The sequence below is a fragment of the Mastigoproctus giganteus genome, chromosome 6 (assembly GCF_048544385.1).
Source record: "Mastigoproctus giganteus isolate SK-2022 chromosome 6, ASM4854438v1, whole genome shotgun sequence".
NCBI classification, from domain to species: domain Eukaryota; kingdom Metazoa; phylum Arthropoda; class Arachnida; order Uropygi; family Thelyphonidae; genus Mastigoproctus; species Mastigoproctus giganteus.
This window is the reverse complement of record NC_143580.1, coordinates 197,302,975-197,325,648: the sequence shown is the minus strand read 5'-3', so window position 1 is coordinate 197,325,648 and position 22,674 is coordinate 197,302,975. Positions and strand designations below refer to the sequence as shown.

General features: G+C 36.9%; 1 protein-coding gene across 1 annotated transcript in view; it reads left to right on the top strand.

Annotated features, from left to right (window-relative positions):
- The window catches only part of LOC150084857 (muscle-specific protein 300 kDa-like), a 437,962-nt gene that overhangs the window by 152,828 nt on the left and 262,460 nt on the right, over positions 1 to 22,674 (top strand). Inside the window, exons 3-4 of the mRNA XM_090376370.1 lie at positions 19,245 to 19,306; positions 20,786 to 20,881. Coding sequence (XP_090232496.1) covers positions 19,245 to 19,306; positions 20,786 to 20,881 — 158 coding nt within the window. The remainder of the gene's footprint in view (positions 1 to 19,244; positions 19,307 to 20,785; positions 20,882 to 22,674) is intronic.

The following is a 22,674-nucleotide window of genomic DNA, read 5'->3' as shown; positions in this document are numbered from 1 at the left end:
TCTCTCTCTCTCTCTCTCTCTCTCTCTCTCTCTCTCAGACCTTATGGGTCCAAGTATTATTTTAAATCTTTAAATTTAATTTTTAGGAGCATTCGCATATACATATACTAAGCGCCTTTTGTCTTTACCGTGTCCGCCTGCCCGTCCGCATGTAACAACGCAAATCCCAGTGGACTGATTTTCATGATATTTTAATATTTGTGAAGCCATTCCAAATTTCATTAAAATAGAGAGAGAGAGAGAGAGAGAGAGAGAGAGAGAGAGAGAGAGAGAGAGAGACTTAAAATAACTTTATTACGTGTTTTCCAAAATTAATCTTAGTAATTAATAATTACAGAAAATCAAAAAATAATCCAATTAATGTAAATTTGTTGTATCAAGAAAAAATTCAATTAATTTAAGTTTGCTCTATCAAGATTTGCTACATCTAATTATCAGAGAGAGAGAGAGAACCAACATAACACTGAATGTTGGAATTGCACATGTAACTATAAGTATTCCTTCAAGTGGTTTCAAAAAAATGGCGTGTCTTTAATGGACCGATCTGTTGCCAACAGTGGTGCAATAGCTGACGTGAACATCCATGATAAAATTAGATTTCAACATATAGTAGTACAGAAACTTGATATGCACACATTACCAGTAAGTAAAGAATTTGAGGAACTTGTGCTAGCTTTTATGGAGGTACTCTGGTGGTAATTGATTAGCCACTTAAACATGCCAAACACCTAAAATACTGTCTGTTACTCCCATGTGGATTTTTCTGTTCCAGTTTGTTAAGTTTATGATGCCTTCTGGAGTATTTATTTAAAAAAATTCTGTTTTAGCATTTTTATTTATGCTGAGTTCTATGTCCACTTTTCTTACCTTTCTTCAACGTATTCCTTCCATCGCCCATAAAGGAAAAGCTAATAGAATAATTATCTTTTCTTGTATTGAAGTTCAATGTTCTTCAAACCAATTGACGAAAACTGTATACGTCGCTAAAACTAAAATTGCACATTTCCTTTTTCTAGGAAAATCGTTTTTATTATCAGAACACAATTCTCTTTGGACTGTCCAAGGACAGAAAAGCAAATTAAAAGTATTTCCTTTTCTGCAGGAAAGGGGACTGTGGAAAGTCTTGGAGAAATTTTGGAAGTTTCAGTCTGCAGTATTGCGTGTACTGATCGTTGCGCAATAGATTGGAACAGTTCGTTTGTTAAAATAGATGTAGAGGAAGCCTACCAGAAACAAAAATTAACATCTTTTTCCTGCTTAACCAGTTGTAATCAGGAAAAATTAGTTTTATTTTTTATTAAAAGAGAACTTAATTACAGCGCCATTTCTGGCATATGCAATATTTTTATTAGTTCCACTTGGTTCGCGTTAAACTGGAGGGGGGCGATTGAAGTGTATAATAACAATTTTACTTAATTCAGAATTTAATTCCGAACTTACTTCAGAATAGTGAGTTCCTGATGACTCATTATTTTTATTTCAGTATATAAGGAAACTAATTGTTATTTTGCAAAAATTATGCATGCAGAATTTGAAGCGAGGGTAGCTGAATTGCATTTAAGAGATTTTACTTAGAACAACCCATCTGTTTTTGTTTGTGACCTTTGCTGACGTTTATAAATAAGATCTTTATTGTACAGTTCACCAGTACACGCAGGTACCACGACCATACAATACCCTTCACGGCACCATGCCAGAGGTTAACAAACGGCAGAGATAATAAAGAAATTGTAAAGATTAATTATAAGCAAATTATATAATAAAAAAAAAAAAAAAAAAAAAAAAAAAAAGTACTCATAGCAGATAACATTGACTTGAAAGGAAAACTAATACAAAATAACAAAAATAACAAATTGTGATAACAAAAGCTTTTCCTCAAGTCCAGTTTTCTGAGAGTCTCTTGCCCCGCCATTACGATCTGAGATCAGTTGGTAGTTCTGGAGACCACGTGCAGATCTAGGATGATCCGTCTATACTTTTTATCATCTATGATTTTAAATAAGTCAGCATCCAGGGATTGAACCAGGTGGAGCTATATTAAAGTAGCAGCTGTTACACTTTGAACACTGAATCTTGAGCAGGTCAGATTTAACTGGGCAGATTTGCTAGATGGACCGGTAAGTCGACCATCAGTGTACAATAAAATTGGCTATTACAAGTGAATAAAACAGAAGAAGAAGAATAAAAAAGAAAAAATAAATACTCTCAAAAGTAAATCTCTTATCTGTTAGTGTGAAATTTAATTAAAATTTTGTAAATCCATCCGCGAAGATATTTTGGAGGGTGAGAATAATTATTAGTATTGTTCCAATTATTCCAGGGAATGTCCTCAAAACCGTCTCAACTCCGTCCAAAAGAGAAGAATCAAATTAATCAGTAAGTCTTTCATAGAAACTCACTCATTTCCTATCACACAGACATCCACATTTTGCTCAATGCCTTTTCCACATATATTTCCACGAACGCTGTTCTTTAGAAGTGGAATTTCTAATTCTGCTTCCTTCTTCCAAACTGGTCCCAGCACGGCCGTCATTTAGCCAGTATCTATTTACGATTCAACTGTAGACCGATCGAACTTAATTTTCTTCCTCTTTGTTATTTTCTGAAAACTAAAACATACAGAAATTATAAAAAAAAAAAAAAGCCAAACTTGCCAGTATCATTCATTTTTGAGGTCCCTTCAGCGTTAGCCTTTTTTACCACTATTACTCGTTTTGGGTGAGTTTATACTCACTGAAAACGAGTAATATATATATATATTTTTTTGATGACAAGTTTCAGTTGTTGCGTTTTTGACTTTTAGGTATCTAAAAAGTCTGGATGTTAGATTGGCAATTGGGAGAGGGGGGGAGGCATGGAGTGGGCTCCGAGATTTAAATATCCACTGGACTTTGCTTTATGAAAATGTATATCAAGTTGCATGTTTGAACTGTGAAAACTAATAATGTGATTCAACTCCAGAATCGAACTGAAGACGTTGTTGTTGTTATTTGGTTTTTAGGAGCATTAGCAGCTAAGGCCATATTGCTCCGGGGATATGCGATGGTCATTCCCTGACCTTTCCGCATCTGGTGGTCACGGGCTCGAACCCCGGTCTAATCAAGAAGCGTGTGCTACCACTGCTGCTCCTGCCCACCTGGCTACGGAGGCGCCAACTAAAGACATCTGCGAATCTACCAATGCAGAGATGTGCTGAGAAGAATTCAAAACAAATTTTTTTGCCTGCTTCATTATACTTGTAAGGGGCGGAATTTTGAATTTATCGCACTTCTCGTACTTCTCCATAAGAGGCACTCTTTCGTCTACAGAATGTTGCCTAAAACTCCACTGCATCGTATGGTCCGAAAGTATACCAGGTGAACTCTGGTGTTTTCTTTTCTAGCTGTGGCTAGAAAAGAAAACACCAGAAGACCACCTGGTCAAAACGTCCAGGTGGCCTTCTGCAAAGGCTAGTTCTTCAGTGTGTGCGACCCCTTCAGATCGCACATTATGTAGGCAGCAAAAAGACAGGTACTGAACTAATCATGAAGTTAGCTGTAATTCCAACAGGCCTTAGTCAAATGAAGACATTAGACATCTCAATTAACAAACCTTGTGTTCACGAATGAGCTGTTGTTGTTGTTTGGTTTTTAGGAGCATTAGCAGCTTAGGCCATATTACTCCGGGATATGCGGTGGTCATTTCCTGACCTTTCCGCATCATCCGTATTTGGTGGTGACGGGCTCGAACCCCGGTCTAATCAAGAAGCGTGTGCTACGCACTGCTGCTCCTTCCCACCTGGCTACGGAGGCGCCTCACGAATGAGCAGTGGACCAAATTGATGGAGGCACCAAACCACGATTTTATACCAATGAAGCGACAAATAATTTCATAGGTGTGCAAATTGGTGAAAAATTCGTGGGAATTAACGAAACGTGGCGCAGTTGCCAAATCTTTCACGAAACTTGGAACTTGTAATGCCCTTGATAGCAATGAAGATGATGTACTTTTTGAAGAAAGGGGAAGGTTCAGACCAAAATATCAGTAAAGATAAGTTTTTGGAGTTCCATTATGGCGCTTCCGTAGCCAGGTGAGCAGGAGCAGCAGTGCATAACACATGCTTCTTGATTAGACTGGGGTTCGAGCCCGTGACCACCAAATACGGAGGATGCCGAAAGGTCAGAGAATAACCACCGCATATCCCCGGAGCAATGTGGCCTTAGTTGCTAATGCTCCAAATAACAAACAAACAAACAGTTGATTATTAAAAGCTTTGCTGTACAGTGACATTTTGTTTAGTAAGCACTTATGAATTTGTGTTTCAATTATATGCAATAAAATATTTTTTCTCCCCAAACTTTGACTTCTAAACCATGGGTGTGTCTTATTGTCCGGAAATTATGGTATATTGTAAATGAAGTATTTTGCCATTAATTGTAGACTCTTTGTAATAAACCCTACATTTTTTTTTTTTTTTTTTTTTTTTACATTTTTCATTTGAGTTTATCTCATATAGTGTAGAGCCTCGTATTACGAAATCTTTGTTTATTATCAGTCGACAGAGGTATAAAGTTGAACCGAATGGAATAGAACAGTTAAGTTTCACATTTTTTTTTTTTTTAATTATTCCGTGGACCAATTCTTTTAATTTACAGTTGGCTGTTTATCAGAACTTTCTACAGAACACATTTTCTATCACCGATAAGAACCGAACCGAAGGAAGATTTCTAAGCTTTCTCAGAGCAGCTTTCATTGAAAAATATAACAAACACAAGAGGGAATTTGGATCCAAGACAAATTTTAAGACAACAAACTCGTTATCCCGTCAAGCTGGAGTCAGTTCGTTCTAAGTTTAGACTATACACAGGATATAATTGTACTATAAACTTGACACGACATTGTTCTACTAAATACAGGTAATCTTTGTGTAAATAACAATGCCACCGCTAGTCCCATGCACCCCTCTCTTATCTCTTTCTTTGTCAATTCAGTTTTCTGAAGATGGAAACTTTTGCGTTTCCTCGGAACTTATAATTTTCAAAAATGAGAATAACTGCAGATTTCCCTCGGACTCGCCTGTGATGATGTCATCTGTTATACATAATCAGAATGAAACACGAACCTAATGCTTAAAATATTAAATTTTCTTCTAGCTCTGCCAGGTTATGTAAATAGCTTTAAGATTTCTTAGAATCATTTTTCATTTTCTCGCCAGATCATCAACGATTAATAATTTGCTGGAGTTTATTGTTTATTAATATGCAAGCCATTTTCGGTTTTATTTTTAACAATGTGTATTTTATTCTTCTGTTTAAAACATATTATTCATAATATATGGGTGAACTTCACGGGGTTGCTGATTTGCATTTGCAAAGGTTGTCATTTAAAAAATCGAAAAATCCATTTAAAAAAAAAATCGTTTTTAGTCTCAGTACTCATATTAAACGAAAACCATCAAACATTTATTTTAAAATGAACTCAAATTTATTCTAAAATGATAATAATACAATAAAATATTAATAATAATAAAATAAAATAATAACAAATAAATAAATCATTGTTTTCTGGTGGCCACCTTTTGGAACTCTTTTGTTTACTCTTTGTATTAATGATTAATTATTTAAAATTCTTGCTTCTGTACAAGCACTGGGTTGAATATGATTTACATGACTGCGTGAGAAGGAATACCTCTTGCTAAGGTATTCCTTTCTACGCAGGCAGTTTCTTCTTATAATACAATTGCATATAGGTTCTCGTAACTTGTCAGAAACCTCATTTAGCGTTTCAGCAAGTGTTTTATTTTATTTATTTAATTATATACGTCTGTTACCAAAGGGTTAACGAAAATTTAGATTTTGATACTGATTAAGAGCAGTTTTGATTCAAGAAATCTTTTGATTGTTGCTATTCTGGCATAGACAATTTTTGTCTGATCGCCTTAGCAAGATTTAGTAGTATTATCTGATCGCCTTAGTAGTATTATGAGTCACTTTGCGTTTTTCAGTGTTCTATTCTTCATTGGACGCGCGTTAAAGATAACTGAAAAAGATACTAAGTCGGCTCACTTTTTTACAGTTATCTTTCGCATCTCGTGCAGTGGTAATTAGTGCAGATTTTTTTGATATGCACCACTGTGCAACATACTGCAGCGATCAGATGTTTTGTGGTACGTTTTTTACCACTTCATCAGTGATTGCTATCATTGCTGTTTCATCGTTACAAAGAGCGTAATGGCTAACGGTTTCACATACATGTTCTTTGTGAAGCTCATAAAACCAAAATCCACAGGCCCATGACAAACGTAACATTGCTCTTATTGATGCTATATGTGTAACGTGTCATGCTTTGATTATGTATCCGAGCAATTCAGTATTGCCCGTTCAGTGCTATACTGAGAACTGGTTTATCCATAAACGTGTCTCAGTATGGAAGAACGTTTACTATAAGGGATGGATAATCTTTTCGAGAACTCGAAAAATAAACTGGAAACATAACTACCGTCGATAAAGACGATGAACGAATTTCTAGGTGTTCAAGAGTTCAAGAGCAAAACTAAGAAAAACTTTACAAAAATATGTAACAAAACACATGTTATAATAAAAAAAATCTAACTTCAAATAATATATGTAAATTTATTTAAAAAAGACAACTCAATTTTCATATTTTTCGCATTAATGTACTTTTTTTTAAAATATCACGCTCATCTTTTAAAAAATCATAGAACTGCATACAACTCATATCAAATTTGCATTTAGTATAAATGCATGCTTCCACTGTTTCAACTTTTAGTTGTGTTTTTTCGCTGGTTCACATACAGAGTCCAGTCACAATATTATGACCCACCCCCAAGTGCCAAGTGCAGACATCACACACGCCTAGTGAATCATACAGCTCAATATGTCAAGTTCACACACCGCAAGCATATAAGGCTTGATGTTCGGGATCCGTGAACACAGTAACAGCCTCTGTCATGGACAAAGCACTCGTCCCATCATACCTGGAAAAAGGCATGATCATCGGCTATCGGGCCAGGGGTGCTAGCATTTCCGAAACAGCGGACTTTGTGAAATGCTCACTGCTGCAGTGGTGAAAGTGTATCAAGACTAGACGAATGGGACAGTTTTGACGACCCGACGTGCCAATTGTGGAGCTCCATGCGCCATTGATCCCAGAGGTGAACGTCTGCTGAAACGGTTAGTCAGGACTGATCGGCGCGCTACTGTTGCTCAACTGGCCATCCAAATGAACTGTGGGACCACCAGAAAGGTCTCCAACACGACAGTGCAGTGAACCCTGTTGCGCATTGGGCCCCGGAGCAGACGCTTTGGTGACAGCACCCATGCTGACGGCCGTTCATCGCGAACAACGCCGTCAGTTTGCACAGCAATACCGACACTGGACCTAGGCCGAGTGGCAACGGGTGGCCTTCTCCGATGAGTCACAGTTTCTGCTCCACCGAATGGATGGACGGTGACCTATTAGACGTGAAACCTCAGAGAACAGACAAAAACTATTATATTTACTTAACCAGTTGGAATTTTATGTAATTATACGTATTGTTTGAGCGATAATCACTTCTCTTTTCTCTGTGTTTGCATTCAGAGTGCTCTGGCCCTTGTGGATAGCAGAGTTGGTATAATCAGAATTCTCCCCACGCTGAGTGGAAAACACCTCAGTTCGAATTCCGTGAATGACGCAAGGAATTTTTATGGATGTATTTCACAACGCAACGTGGATAAGTTAATCGGTCACAGTCATGGGTGCATAATTTTTTCTCCTGGAAACTCGGGTTTTTCTTACAGCAAAAAACAATTCGACCACAGAATATATGCAATTTATAGACAATATATACGGCACAATATGGCCTAAGTTACAAAATCACGAAATCTATGCCATAACTAGTCAGTAATTTTTGGTTCTTCAATATTTTTCCCAAACGAGGAGAACTTTGGTCGCTGGTACAAAATCAAGATATCTATGCTATAACCAACCTGTAAAGATATTGTCCTAGTTCTTCAGTATTTTTCGCACACTAAAACTATTATATTTAAGCCACCCGAATAATTAAATTCATCTGCCGTGTTGTGTCTTATGTCTGTTTTGCTGTACGAAAATCCCCAGTGTCTGGAGTTTTGTCAATGATATATAGAAATTTTGCTAGCAGAGACAAAGAAGTGATTATCCCTTTGTATAAGGCAATGTTTAGGCCACACCTTGAGTACTGTATACAGGTCTGGAGGCCTCATTTTAGGAAGGATGTTGAGTTGTTAAACGAGTACAGAGAAGGGCAGCAAGATTGGTGAGAGGAACAAAAGGGTGCGCTTAAGAAGAAAGGCTCAAGTTCTGCAAGTTGCAGCATCTGAAGACTAGTCACCCGCGAGGTGATCTGATCGAGGTGTATAAGGCCTTGAATGGTTTGAGCAGGCTCAATGCGGATCGGATACTTCCGCTTGCTCAGATTAAGAACCTGAGAGGCATAGATTCAAATTGAAGAAAGACCGTTGTAGAATAGATGTGCGGAAGTTTGTTTTTAGCCAGCGGGTAATTGATTGCTGGAACAGACTTCCATCTGTTGTTGTGGAAGTTGATAGCTTAAATAAATTTAAGGCTGAACTAGACAAACATTTGGAGTTACCGGATGGGTGAAATGGGAAGGTTTTTTTTTTTTTTTTTCTCTTTATTTGCTTATGCTGTATAAGCTTGCTTTCTTGCATCATATGCCTCAACTAATACTAATGGTAATATCAGCTTCTTTAGCCTTTTTCTTGCTAAGCATACTCGCTAAATCTGGTCTCCCCCGAAACACTCACTTAATAGTTAAAAACACTACCATTTTAAGTGAGCCATGCCGTCATAAGAAGCAAGTATTAGAAAACGATTTTGTGCAATTAGACCGTGTATTAAGTGGTTCAATTTATACAATAAAAGTTAAATGACGGAACAAAAAAAAAAGGGCAAAAGTGGGTTTTTGAAAAATAAATAAATCTAAAGGACAGCGTCCTGAAATAAAGGACTGTCCTTTATAATAAAGGGTGTATGGTCACCGTATATATATATTGACGATTTTTTGATGTTTCAAAGGTCGATTAATGTACCAAAAATGCACGGTGCATAAAATGAACTTGTGGACTACATGCGCTATATCTCATTTTTAAAACCCAGAAATTTGTTCATCTTATTTTGCTCACCATGTCCAAGTTAGAAGTAATGAAATTTGAATTAGAATTAGTGATCTCTGCTGTAGTTTCATATTAATTTATAGTAAATAAATAGGCCCATATAAAGAAAAATACAATGCCCCTTTCAAGCTTACTTCATTAATTTTGTTTTTTGTATCCTGCAGCTTTTTGTGGGGTAATCTTGGAGATGGCTATTAATAAAACGACTATTTCACACAACAGTATTTAAAAATGAAAAGAGCAATGTTGAGAGCAATGAATTACGAATCAAAATGTCAGACAATAAAAGAATTTCAAACGTATCTATCCCTTAATACGTACTGTTTCTACTTTACTGGTTGGTGGAAATCAAATGCCTAATAAGTTAAAAAGCATTTTCAGTTGTCTTCGTTCAAGTTAAAAAGGAGTAAAAGTTTCAAATAAATGAAATTTAAAGACTCCACATATTTTAATTGTACAATTAGCAAATGATCAGGAAACGCAGAAACGACAAAAAAACAATGGGTTATGCTGCATATAATAGCGTAGTAGATAGCATTTCTACTCCCCAACACTTATGGAAAAGACCTGGGTTAGATTTGTGTCACCACCCGAAGTAGAGAATTACTTCCAGTAACGAACGGAAGGAACTTTCATGGGCTTTTTTTTTTTTTTTTACACCGTTTCTAAGTTAATCGGTTTCAAGCGAGGTTGTATGGTTTATTCTCCCGGAAACTGTTGTTTTTCATCCGGAAAAACAGGCATAGATGGATTGATTTTTGTAAGGTTTTAGGCGCATCAGCGACTTAGAACTTATTGCTCTGTATATATTATGTCTATAAATTGCGTGTCTTCTGTGGTCGATTGCCTGATTGCTGGATGAAAAACCATAGAGTTCCTGGAGAATTTTTCCATGTGAAAAATTCCTCACGTCATCGACTGACTTTAAACTTGGGTCTTTTCCACCCGGTGTGGGGAGGATGGCGATTATGCTAACTGTGTTACCCTCTAGGCCAGCGTTTCTCAAACTGGGGTCTGCGGACCATTGGGGATCCGTAGACCAGTTCTAGGGGTACACGAAACGTTCAGAGGGTATCAAGTAATATGTGTTTATTTTCTTAAAAATATACTAATAGAATCACAATGAATGTCGTTCTAGAACATTACTTATTTTTGATACGATTAATATATATAATTGTATACATATTTCAAAGTATTCGTTCTATGTATAACAGATTGATTATATATATATATATATATATATATATATATAGTGTAGGGGTCCGCAAACTTGTTTTGATTTTTGAAGGGGTCCGTAAATCTCAGTAGTTTGGGAACCGCTGCTCTAGGGCATAGTCATAGAATACTAGCAATTTACAAAACACTATACTGACTCCTCTTGGCTTCTAAACAATCCAAAAACCCGTCAGAGGATAAAAATATGAAAAAAGACGAAGAGCGTGCAGTAACTGTCAACACATTTGAACACACAAAAAAAGCATCACCTAACTAAGCATTGAAAATATTTATATAAATTGTTAAAATAACTAAAAGGAATTCTGACCAATTTAGGTCTTAGCATGAGATCTACTAACTGAGCTCTGAGCTCTCAACTTTTCATTCAGAGGTGAGTTATCGGGTCACATGCGAACGTGCAGTTCCCCAAAATTTACACCGTTTCTTCATTCTCTAGTATGGTCCCATGAACAAGTGCATTTAAAAACTGTCTCTCTTTTTGTGGATTCAGGAGAGCACACTAAGTAGTAGTCAGTAAATGCTCTCAGTTTCTGGTGGGACACAGCAGCCCAATCAGATTGTAATTGGCTCATGGTCAGAGTAGAAAGAAGTCTAAAGTGTTGTTTCAGTTGTACACCCGCTGGGGGATCTTCGCCAATAGAGATCCTTCACACACCGTATGGAAAGGCTGGAGTCGGTTTCCCATCAGTAAGGAGGGATTTTTATGGGATTTTTTTCACACCGTAGCTACGTTAGCGCCTCGAAAATTGCATGGTTCTCCTTCCTGTAAATTCTTCCCCCTCAGCAAAATAGATATCCCATAGAATACATAGTTTTAGTTGGCGCAAAATCAACAAACAAACAGAAAAAGCTAACCAGAATGATCCCAGGCGAGAAGCTATGTTAAGGGGCATCGATGCTTTAAGGATTCCCAAAATGGAGGTCTGATATGTCAACGTCTCGGGAAGAACGCTCGGTTTGTAGACCCAGAGCAGAGGACGAAATCTATTATTTCTGTGTCAGGAGTAGGATGGGACACACTTATAGAATGCCTTTTACCCTGGGGACTCACATCTGGTGAGTATGGGCTTGGCAAACCCAGGGTCCTGAGCTGGATATCATCATTCTTCTTCTGGGTGATGCCTTTCTACTTCTCTCTCTCTCTCTCTCTCTCTCTCTCTCTCTCTCTCTCTCTCTCTCTCTCTCTCTCTCTCTCTCTCTCACACACACACACACACACACACACACACACACACACACACACACGGGGTAACTCGGGAATTTTTTCTTTTTTTTTTTTTGGATGGTGCTGCAGCATAAGCCTCAGGTTTCCTTGTACCATATGGCTAATAATAATAATAATAATGATTCCGGTAAGGTAACTTACCTCACCGGAATCATGTAGACCGATCGAACTATTGTATTTGAACATCACGATTTGCGTTTGATACGTCATCTTGAACAAGATGTGATTTGTGAAAAAGTACAGAGTTATGCGTGCTAAGCCAGTGTCCGTATTTCGAGCGAAGCGCCTTGGATCTGAACGATCCGCCTTGACCAGTTTCAGTAACTATTACTCATTCATCATTTACCGCTATGTGATCAGTATTGTTATGTACAACTGTACTCCTCACGCTGGTAAATCTTTCGGATAAAGTCAGTGTTATGTGGTGGTGTGTATCGTGTTATACACGCTGTTTTTGCTTGTTTCTGGTTAAAAAAAAAAAAAAAAAAAAAAAGGTAAAGTGCAGCCATTATGAACCCACTGCAGGATGGAAGCCTCCTCAACAATTCATGCTGAGGGAAATGGACCATAATCTGCCACGTTGGTCCAGTGCGGGTTGGCAAATCGACCGTATTCAGCAGTCGGGGGCTTGAACACCGGTCTACTCAAATAGCGCGTGCTACTGCACTCCCGCAATGACCACTCGGCTACGGAGGCAAAACTACCTTTCATTTTTCTTTTCTTTTTTTTGTGACAACAGCTCAGGATAAAGCTATTTTTTTATGGGAACTAAACTGAAACTGGTTTTTGGCTCAGGAACTTCAGAGTACTTTAACGAGTATTGGTTGGGTGCTAGTTAAGATGGGATGGGGGAAGTTAGTTCATGTACACCTTTAATAAAGCCCCCGAATGAATCGAAAGCTATAATAATTATATAATTTAGTTCTGGAAGGGTCCCAACGGCTCCAAAACATTTTGGCCCCACCTGAGTCACTTATCGTGTCATAACTATTAGTCGATGATCAAAATTTTCTGTTTTCCCCGGTGGCGATCGTTTGGTCGCTTGAGCCATTCCATGGGCCTCATTCCTGGATCTCAAGAGCCCCATCCGTATTAATCCGGCACTGCTCATTGGTGTTGTTATTTTACTTAAACGAAAAAGTGTAAAAACAAAATATGATTTAATATCCTTGAAGTAAATTTTTCAGTGTCATTCGACGTGGAAAACAACGTCATATTGGTAACCTTGTATTTTGTGTGCAAGGAAGTTTGGTGAAAAGGAAGGAGGAGAAAATGGAAGAACAAACAACAGAAAAACAATTTTTTTTTTTTTTTTTTTTGCGTGCAGCGTGATTTGGACACGTGTTTAGGTCAAAGAAACTAGTTCTTCATACAATAAACAGATTACTGGATGAAAGCCAGTGTTTTTATTTTTGGCTGAAGTACCTGCCGATTGGGTGAACCAAGCACAAACTGTATGTGTGTGTGGGGGGGGGGGATCGAAAAGAGCACGCGCGGAGGTTGACCAGAAAAGTTAATTTTTCTAAAAGTGATTATTATGAAAATGTTTTATTTAGACAAAGAAATATAAAAAAAACATCCATTAAATTAAAAAAAAAAAATTATAAATATTAATCCAATAAGAGGGTTGAGTCGATATGCGAGGCAAAGAGGAAACGGCTGAAGGTGCTACTTATGAGTCGCTATATTCTTACTCGCTTAAGGCAGCATGTTATCTAAACTCTTTATTAATAGGTTGCGTTTACATTTCTTCCTAATTTCCTCACTTTTAACTTTATCTCTTAATGTTTTATTTGTTATTTTCGTTATTGTTTTAATTTAAATTGCTTCATTTATGAAATTTGTTTTATTTTTGCTATTGTTCTTGCCTTAGCTCTGCATATTATTATAGGTCTAACTACAGTTTTATATATGTACTTGTATTATAACTTTAGTATTCTGATTAATGTGTGGTTTGTTTCCACCCCACCGATATATCGACACGCTTTTAATGCGTGTTCTTTTATTTCTTGAGTTATTACTAAACTATTTGTCAACTTCATTACTTGTTCTGTCATTTTCGCTTCTAATTCTAATTTACAAATCACTGATTCTTTCTCTATTGTTAGGCTTTTTGTTTTCCTTATTCATATTTCCATGTTATATTCTTTTGCTTCCTGATTAAAATTACGTATCATACTCCGCAAATCGTTTTCACTTTCTGCCATTAGTAATGCATCGTCTGCATTGCAGATTATATTTATTTATTTGTATTCTAATTCGTTTATTTATTTTATTTACTTCATTAATTAATTAATCTATTATCAGGCTAAAGAGAGTAGGACTCGGCGAGTCTCCTTGTTCATATTACTTTGGTTATTTATGTTTCTTCTGTATTTCCTTGATCTGTTTTGATAAGTATTTACTGTCTGTATGCAGGGTGTTAATTAAAATCTCCTGTTTTCGTCTCTCATATTTTTTGGTTTAGGCTAATTGTTATTTTATTATTAATATTATCCACATGATGCAAGGAAGCCTGAGGCTTATGCTGCACCAACTAAAAAAAAAAAAAAAAAAATCTGAATTACCCGAGAGAGAGAGAGAGAGAGAGAGAGTCACAAGTAGAAGGGAATCATCAAGAAAGAGAAGAATGATGATATCCAGCTCAGGACCCTGGGTGTGCCAAGCCCATACTCACAAGATGTGAGCCCCTGAGGTTGACTGGACCTTTTTTTTTATCATGTTTCGGCTGAGATTTTTTTTGCGCCTCCGTAGCCAGGTGGGAAGGAGCAGTAGTGAGTAGCACACGCTTCTTGATTAGACCGGGGTTCGAGCCCGTCACCACCAAATACGGAGGATGCGGAATGGTCATTCAGGGAATGACCGAATGACCACCGCATATCCCGGAGCAATATGGCCTTAGTTACTAATGCTCCTAAAAACCAAATAACAAATAACTGAGATTTTTTAATTTGGTGTTAAAATTGGACTAAGTACAGTACTGTATTAATTTTAAGATTTCTAAATTAAAAATTTGCCAGATCAATGGGGAAAGTTGTTCTCCATCTTCGGATTAGTCCAAAAACATATTGGTGTAATTGCGTAAATAAACTATTTTATTTGAAGAAGAAATAATAATGTAATAATAATATGGAACAAGTTATATTATCATCTCGATCACCGTGTCAACCACTGGCATGGTGCTGAAGAGACTCCATGGCAGCAATATGCCTCCCAGAGAATACTTACACGGAATTCCAGAAAGCTGCGAACCTGAACACCCGTAGGATAGTAAGAGTTCTTCGACCAACAGTAATAATAATAATAATAGTAACCCGATGCAACCAACCACCAGTGGCGCGTTATCCTACTGGCAAAAAAGACATCAATCTGCCTAGGGCCCCGATCAGATGGGGGGGGGGAAATCACGGTTTCAAAAACTCATTGCTGTTTTTCACTAATATTTTTTAAGTGATTTTTGTCGCAAACCGAACTTTCTACCTGTCAAGGACAGTGAACTGTACTTGAAGATTAATTTGAAAATTACGTTTTTTTTTCAAAAATGGTTTTACCGATTTCGATGAAATTTTATATTTAGTTGTTATTGTCATATAATTTGTTTGTTTTGTTGTCACAATAAAATGAAATTGAAAATGTTTTTTATTAGTTTTTTCGGTAAAATCCAGAGAGCGGTACCCGTTACAAAATGGCGTCGAGAAGAAGAGGGGAAAAGCAGTGACGTAAGTTCGTAACTCCGCCCACTCACTACGTTCCCCCTCTTCTTCTCGACGACTGCACGTGACGGGTGTCACGTGATAACAGCATGTCACAGCTGATAATAACAAAATTAACGGCAAAATGTAAATTTTTTGGGAGCAGCAAGTAACAGAAATGCAATTTATTCGGAGAAGACAAAATGTCATGTAACATAACATATTAGAGTTAAAATGAAGAAAAATTAACACGAAAACAGAAATTTTTTTTCAAAACAAGAAACAAAAATTAATACCACCTGCGGCCAACTACTGGTTTTTGCTTGAATCCCTCCCGCAGTCGCATCAAATCCTAACCTAAGAACCTAACTATTTTTCGCTAACACACAAATGAAAGTCCATTAAAAACATTACTCCCCTTATAATTGTTTTTTTTTTGTCCAATGACTGGCTTTTGCTTGAATCCCTCCCGAAGTCATCTAAAAACATAACCTTTTTTCACTAAACACATATGAAAGTCGATTAACACATGCAATTAACAATAAAATTCCTCTTTGTATATGCACAATACGCCAATAGTATTTTTTTTTTAAAAGAACGTAACAACTGACACAATACTAGGTTAATGAGATGGGAAAAGAAAACTCACCTCATTTCCAAGTTTCACTTTTCTTTAACTCAGGATGGCACGAAGTCCTGAAATCCTAGCTCAGAAAGCAAATGTGACTACAAAACAATACGAATTTCGCACTTACCTCTGCAACGATGTTGTGTCACGTGACGTCCACCTGAAATGAAAAGGGGAACATAGTGAGTGGGCGGAGTCACAACCTGTCAATTACTGCTTTTCCCCGTTTCTCATTGTCATTTTGAATCATGTACCGCTCTCTGGAGTTCGGCCGTTTTTTATTTAGATGGGACTCCCAATTTCCATTTTGCCTTGGGTCCCATGAAGGCATAATGCACCACTGCCAATCACCCCATGCACTTAGTACCAGTACCCAGTGGCATATCCAGGTATCATCATAAGGGGGAGGGATGGCAGCCAGGTGTTTGAATGTTTTTTTTTTTTTAGATAGACCTAGGAACACTAATACCGGCACTTGTTTTATTGATTATTATCTTTATTTGAATATTAGGAAAGCATGTGAATAATAATATGTATTAATCACAAAAAATGACAATAATATGTTATTTCCAAACATTTGGCAATAGAATACACAGAACAAACAAGTTTATGAAATACACATGTGTATATAAGAAAATTATAAAAGGAAAGAATAATAGAAGTACATGCAGAGGCAGATTTACAGTGAAGCTAATGAAGCTTAAGCTTCAGGGCCGTCACTTGCATGGGCCCTTTCAAGGTCCTGGGAGGAACCCTAGCAATATATTCCCATGGTTATATGTTATTGTAAGATTTGCAAAAGTAAGATATTTTAACCACCGCTGCCTCTCCATTCTGACTTCCCTTCCTTCAGAAACTGCCGTGCTGGGTGGCGTTGGAGTCATGGGCACCGGCAGGATATTTTGTAAAGTGGTACATGTGGGAATAAATTTTTGTTCACCAAATTTTGGGGAAAACATGCAATATTTTAATTAAGTCAAGTTTGACTGATTTACGTGTACAGCTAAGCCAATATTTTGTGATTGGTGGGAGAAAGGACTTGTATTGTTTTAATGTTTCAATCAATTAATGAAAATATTAAAAATTGTGTATTACTTCAATATCCAAAGGTGGTACACTTGCACCACCTTTGGACTTCGAATGTCTATGGTGCAAGACGGTGCACTTCACCATGCTGCCAGCACTTATGGTTTGAGTGACCATCAGCTTTAAAAAATACAAAGAAATTTTGCAATCTTTTTCTTAAAGAGGGCCCCATAAAACCTCCATCCTCCTGCACAGCTATGAAAAATTCTGTTGCTTTCTGCCATTGCACATTTTGTATCACCAATTTTCTTGAATGGCAATACTCTGATGCTGAAAACTAAAGGTATCTTTGGCTTTCTTGAGATTCGTTTGTATTACGATGCCTTTCAATATCACATAATTTGGCTGTCGTCGTGCATTTACAATAGTTACAAAAATATTTAAATAATAATCATCTAATTTGCAGAGCCAGTTCTTAAATTTAACATCTCTGAGCCATTGATCACAAAAGTGTTAACTATATTTTTTGTTCATTTTTAAAAAGAGGCAGAATTACACACTATAATTTAATATGAAAATTCATAAGCAAAAAGAAAAAAAATATATATTACCTACTCAAAGTAATATAATTATATATTTGGATCTTAGAAAGGCTTTTGATACTGTTGCACATGGAAGACTGTTGCACAAATTTGAGCAGTGTGGCATCGGAGACAAATTGCTGCTATGGATAAAGGGATGGTTGAGGGGGAGAAGACAGAGAGTGGTAATCAATGGACACTGCTCATCGTGGACTAATGTTATTAGTGGAGTCTCTCAGGGTTCAGTGTTGGGTCCATTGTTGTTTTCAGTATTTATAAATGATATTGATGATGGTATATCAAGCTTAATGTCCAAGTTTGCAGACGATACAAAGGCTGGTAGGGTTGTTAAGGACATTACTGACAGTATGCTGCTGCAACAGGATCTGGAAAGGTTGAGCGGATGGGCTGAGAGGTGGCAAATGAAGTTTAACATTGACAAACGGAAAGTACTACATATGGGAAGCAGTAACCCCAGAGTAACGTATCAACTCTGTTGTACTACACTGACAGTTGTAGAGAATGAAAAGGACCTGGGGGTAATTGTGCAGGCAGATATGAAATTTTCTGACAGTGCAGACGGGCTGCAAGAGTAGCTCATGGTGTCTTGTCAATGATATACAGGAATTTTTCCAGCAGGTATAAGGAGGTGATTATTCCCTTGTGTAAGGCAATGGTCAGGCCACACCTTGAGTACTGTATACAGGTCTGGAGGCCTCATTTTAAGAAGAATGTAGAGCTGCTGGAATGAGTACAGAGAAGGGCAACAAGATTAGTGAATGGAACAAAGGGTTGCTCTTACAAAGAAAGGCTTAAGTTTTGCAAATTACAGTGTCTGGAGACTAGGCACCAGTGAGGTGATCTGATTGAGGTGTATAAAGCCTTGAATGGTTTGAGCATGCTCAGTGCTGATGGGATTCTTCCTCTTGCTCAGAATAATCACTTGAGAGGGCATAAATTAAAATTGAGGAAAGACAGTTGTAGGATAGATGTGTGGAAATTTGCCTTTAGCCAGTGGGTAATTGGTTGCTGGAACAAACTTCCATCCCATGTTGTGGAAGTTGATAGCCTAAATAAATTTAAGGCTCAGCTGGACAGGTATTTCAAACAAATGGAGGGGTGAAATGGGAGTGGTTTTTCTTTTTTTTTTTCTTTTTTTTTTTTTGGCTGATTCTGCATAAGCTTGCTTTCTTGCATCATATGCCTCTAATAATGCTAATGCTAAATTCAATGGAAAAGTTTGGTGAAAATCAAGACGTTCTTGACATCTCAAAGGCTTTTCATTGTGTTTGGCGTAAAGCTCTTCTAAATAAGTTTCCATGTTATGGTTTGCCAACTGTTTTTTGTTATTGGGTATCCAGTTTTCTCTATGAATGATGCAAAACTGTCACAAGTGGGAAATTTTAAATGTCTTGCAATCTGAGGTATTGTACTGTATTAGTTAAGGGTTAATATTCATGTTGAAAATTGAAATGTTTTTTATTTTTCTGTGCTTCACTTTAAATTTTGTTTCAGTAAAATTTGAATTTGCATAAATTTAATGCCCTGCCTTTGTAGGTTTTATTATTGTTGGAAAGTATAAATACAAGTTTTTTACTTACAGATGTATAAAAGGTATTTCTTTGTGAAAAATTCAGAACTTTTAAAAAATTACTTCACTTTTTAAAAAACTCCTATTCATTTTTTTTTTTTTTATAGAGGAACAAGAAAGAGTCCAGAAGAAGGTTTTCATGAATTGGGCAAATCATTATTTAGCCCAGGTAAAGTATAATTTATGCTGAAATACATAATAGAATGGTTATTACCTTTTTTTTTTTTTCTTATTCTCCTTTATATATGAGAAGAATAAGTGGCAGAAGAGAGATGAATGGTAGAATTTTTGCATATAAATCTTATAACTGCACAGAATATATGAATTAGAACAAATTTTTTCAATATTGTGGTGGCATTTTTTTTTTGTAATCTAAATGTATGAGATGCTGAAACCAAACAATTTTATTTAATTGTAAAGTTATATTTATAAGTATTTATAAATTCTCTGTATAAGACATTTAATGTTTCATTTTGTTCTGTTCTGTTTATACATTCTGTTTCTGCTGCATGCTTTTCTATAGATAGTTCCATGGGCACTGTTGTTCTGAATTAGCTTCTATAATTCCCCCTCTCTCTCTTTCTTCCAAACCAATCTGGATACGTGCCCCAACCAGTCAGCATCCTTTTGCTATCCAACTTCCAACTCACAGAACCAACTTTTCTTTTTCCTCATTTATTCCTTCAACTTCCATTTTCTGGAACAACTCCTTGCATGTATTTCCTGAAAATGATAATCTATAGAAATTCAAGTCTAATGTCAATAAGTATCTTTTTTCATCTTCTAAACCTTCAACCCACGAAAAGTATTAAGTACTCTAGATGCTAATACCGTTTGTGTTTGGGAGTTTCATAAAAAAAGGTTTGATGTGAATTCTGGAGAAATAGCGGTTGTAAATTAACAAAATACTTAAAAAGTTCAATTGATCACTTTAGAAATATATGCTCTGTTAAGAAATTCAAGAGCATTTTACTATCTGTACATCAAGATCTTATCACAGTCTGTATAAAAAGACATGGTTCTTTAGTATGGTTTCTTGTTTGCAGGGTGTTAGCATGGAGGATCCATGGGACAGTCAGATTGAAATATTTGCCTCTGGATTCTGTAGTCCAGGTTTAGAATAAATTTGTGTTTATTTACAGTGTAGTTGTAAATAAACTCATTTGTGGAACTCTATTTTAGGCATAGCCTAGTATGGCTGAACTCGTTGTGCACTCCATTATGATGCCTCCAGATCTGAAACAGGTTGATAAATGACAATCTGCTCAGGTGAAGGATTATTATAAAAAAAATATTTTTAATCAATGTTAAGAAGTATTCAGTAGTCATTTTATACTTCCCAAAATAATGATATACCCCCTTTTGAAATGCTTCACTATTTTTTACATCTGCATCCAAAACACCGTGGGTATAAATTTTCAATTTACCTTTGATTTTAAATAAAATAATTTTGTATTATTGGTAATTATGCAGTGACATTTATTTTTCATTAATTTTTGCTGTTTAATTGTGAATTGAATGTGATATAGAATATTAAAAATGAAATAATTTTTAGAAAATATTCACTACATATAATATTCTTTGATAATTTTTTTTAAATTTTAGTAATTGAGTTTATTTAGAGAAATCCAACTTTATTTTTTTAAAGCATGATCCACCACTGCGAGTTAATGATTTGATTGAAGACCTCAGGGATGGAAAAAAATTAATAGCCTTAGTAGAATATCTCTCTGGTGAGAGACTGGTATGTATTAGTTTTTTTTTTAGATGAAACTTACATGTTACAGCAAATATACATATATATCTTGCATTATAGTAAATATAATACATTTATGGATGATAGTACAAGAAATAAGAATAGTGATACTATTTTGTGTATAGCAATATTAGTCATATATACATAAATGATCCTCAAGGATCATTTATGTATATATGACTGTGACAACCTCAAGGATTTGGTCCTTGAGGTTGTCACAGACATTCTCTCAGATATGCCAGACAAGCTGTTCTTGCTACCTGGGAGTCTAAAACGCTGATGGAACTGATATTCGGGTGACACTCAAGTCAAAGTGGACCCAATTTCGGGGAAGTCCGGACGGTCTATGACAGCCAAATCCTCTGCTTGCACCTTCACGATGGTGGGACTGTTAGTAATCCTGGGTATAACCTTCATGCACAAGTACATGGTGGGTGACCACCCAGGTGTGAACCAACGTAAGCAGGGGTCGAGGTGTGGCGCCCACACCACATGGAGGAACGCTGCCCCTCTATGTTACCAGGCAGTACTAGGTGATAGATGACTCTCATCAACCGGTGAAATACCACTACTTTGCTTATTGGAGGCTTGAAGTGGTGGAACCCATGTTTAGTCTCTAGAGCTAAGTTCCGGCCAACCCTTCCCTATCTCTTCCATCATGCAGTATGATTGATGATTTTTGAGGTTATGATGAATGTCGTGGCGAGATCCAATATTCCTTACATTTCGAGGGTACAGCTCTAAAACGGTGTTCGCAGGCCGGGCGCTAGTTAGTACACCGGACTGAACCTATTGGTAACTCTCTAGGAAGCTTCCGGATCAGCTAGTGTATAATCTTGCTACCTCTACTCTGCCAGATAGTGACTGGAGGGAGTCCGAGTAGTGTGTATGCGGGGAGCATTGTCGAGGCCACGTTATGTCAAGAATCTGGGTATATTCTTACCACATGTACGCCATATCCAAAAATTTCATTACTTCATACAGCATGTCCCACCCACTTTTTCTTACTATTGAATACACCATGAATTGTCAAAATAATAGAGCAAGATTATCTGCGAAAAGGTCTAAACCTCCCAAGGACTTCCTAATTCATTTCACAAATATACGTGGTCTCAATTCTAATCTCAACGATGTCCATTTCCACTTGCAGTCTTCCAAACCCCATGTACTTTTTCTGACTGAATCTCAGTTATCAGTTGATTCAACTACTGCTCATCTCAGATGTCCAAATTATTTGCTGTATGATTCCTTTTGCCTCAAAGGTGGTACTTGTGCATATGTCCGTTCTGATATTCCCTGTCAGAGACTTGGCAATTTGGAATCTCCTCTCTTTGATCTTCTCTGGCTTAAAATCTCTCTACCTCATTGTGTAAAATTCATCTGTTGTCTCTACCGTTCTCCCAACTCCACTAATCACTTGGAGCTCTTTGACTTCCTCTCTTTGCAACTTGGCTTTCTCCAGTACAACTTTCCTAACAGTGAGGTAATTTTCCTTGGTGATTTTAACGTTCACAACTCCAGCTGGCTTCCGTTTTCTAGTCACACCGACCCAGCAGGTCGAGATGCTGAGGCTTTTGCAATTACTAATGACCTAGCACAGATTGTTCATTTACCTACAAGAATACCAGACAATCCTGATCATACAGCCAATACGCTTGATCTTTTTCTCACAAACAACCCTTCTAAGTACAAGGTTGAAGTGAGAGGTTCTTTAGGCACTTCAGATCAAAACTTGGTGATTGTCTCTTCTCCAATGGAACCTTTATCTCATGGCTATTCCC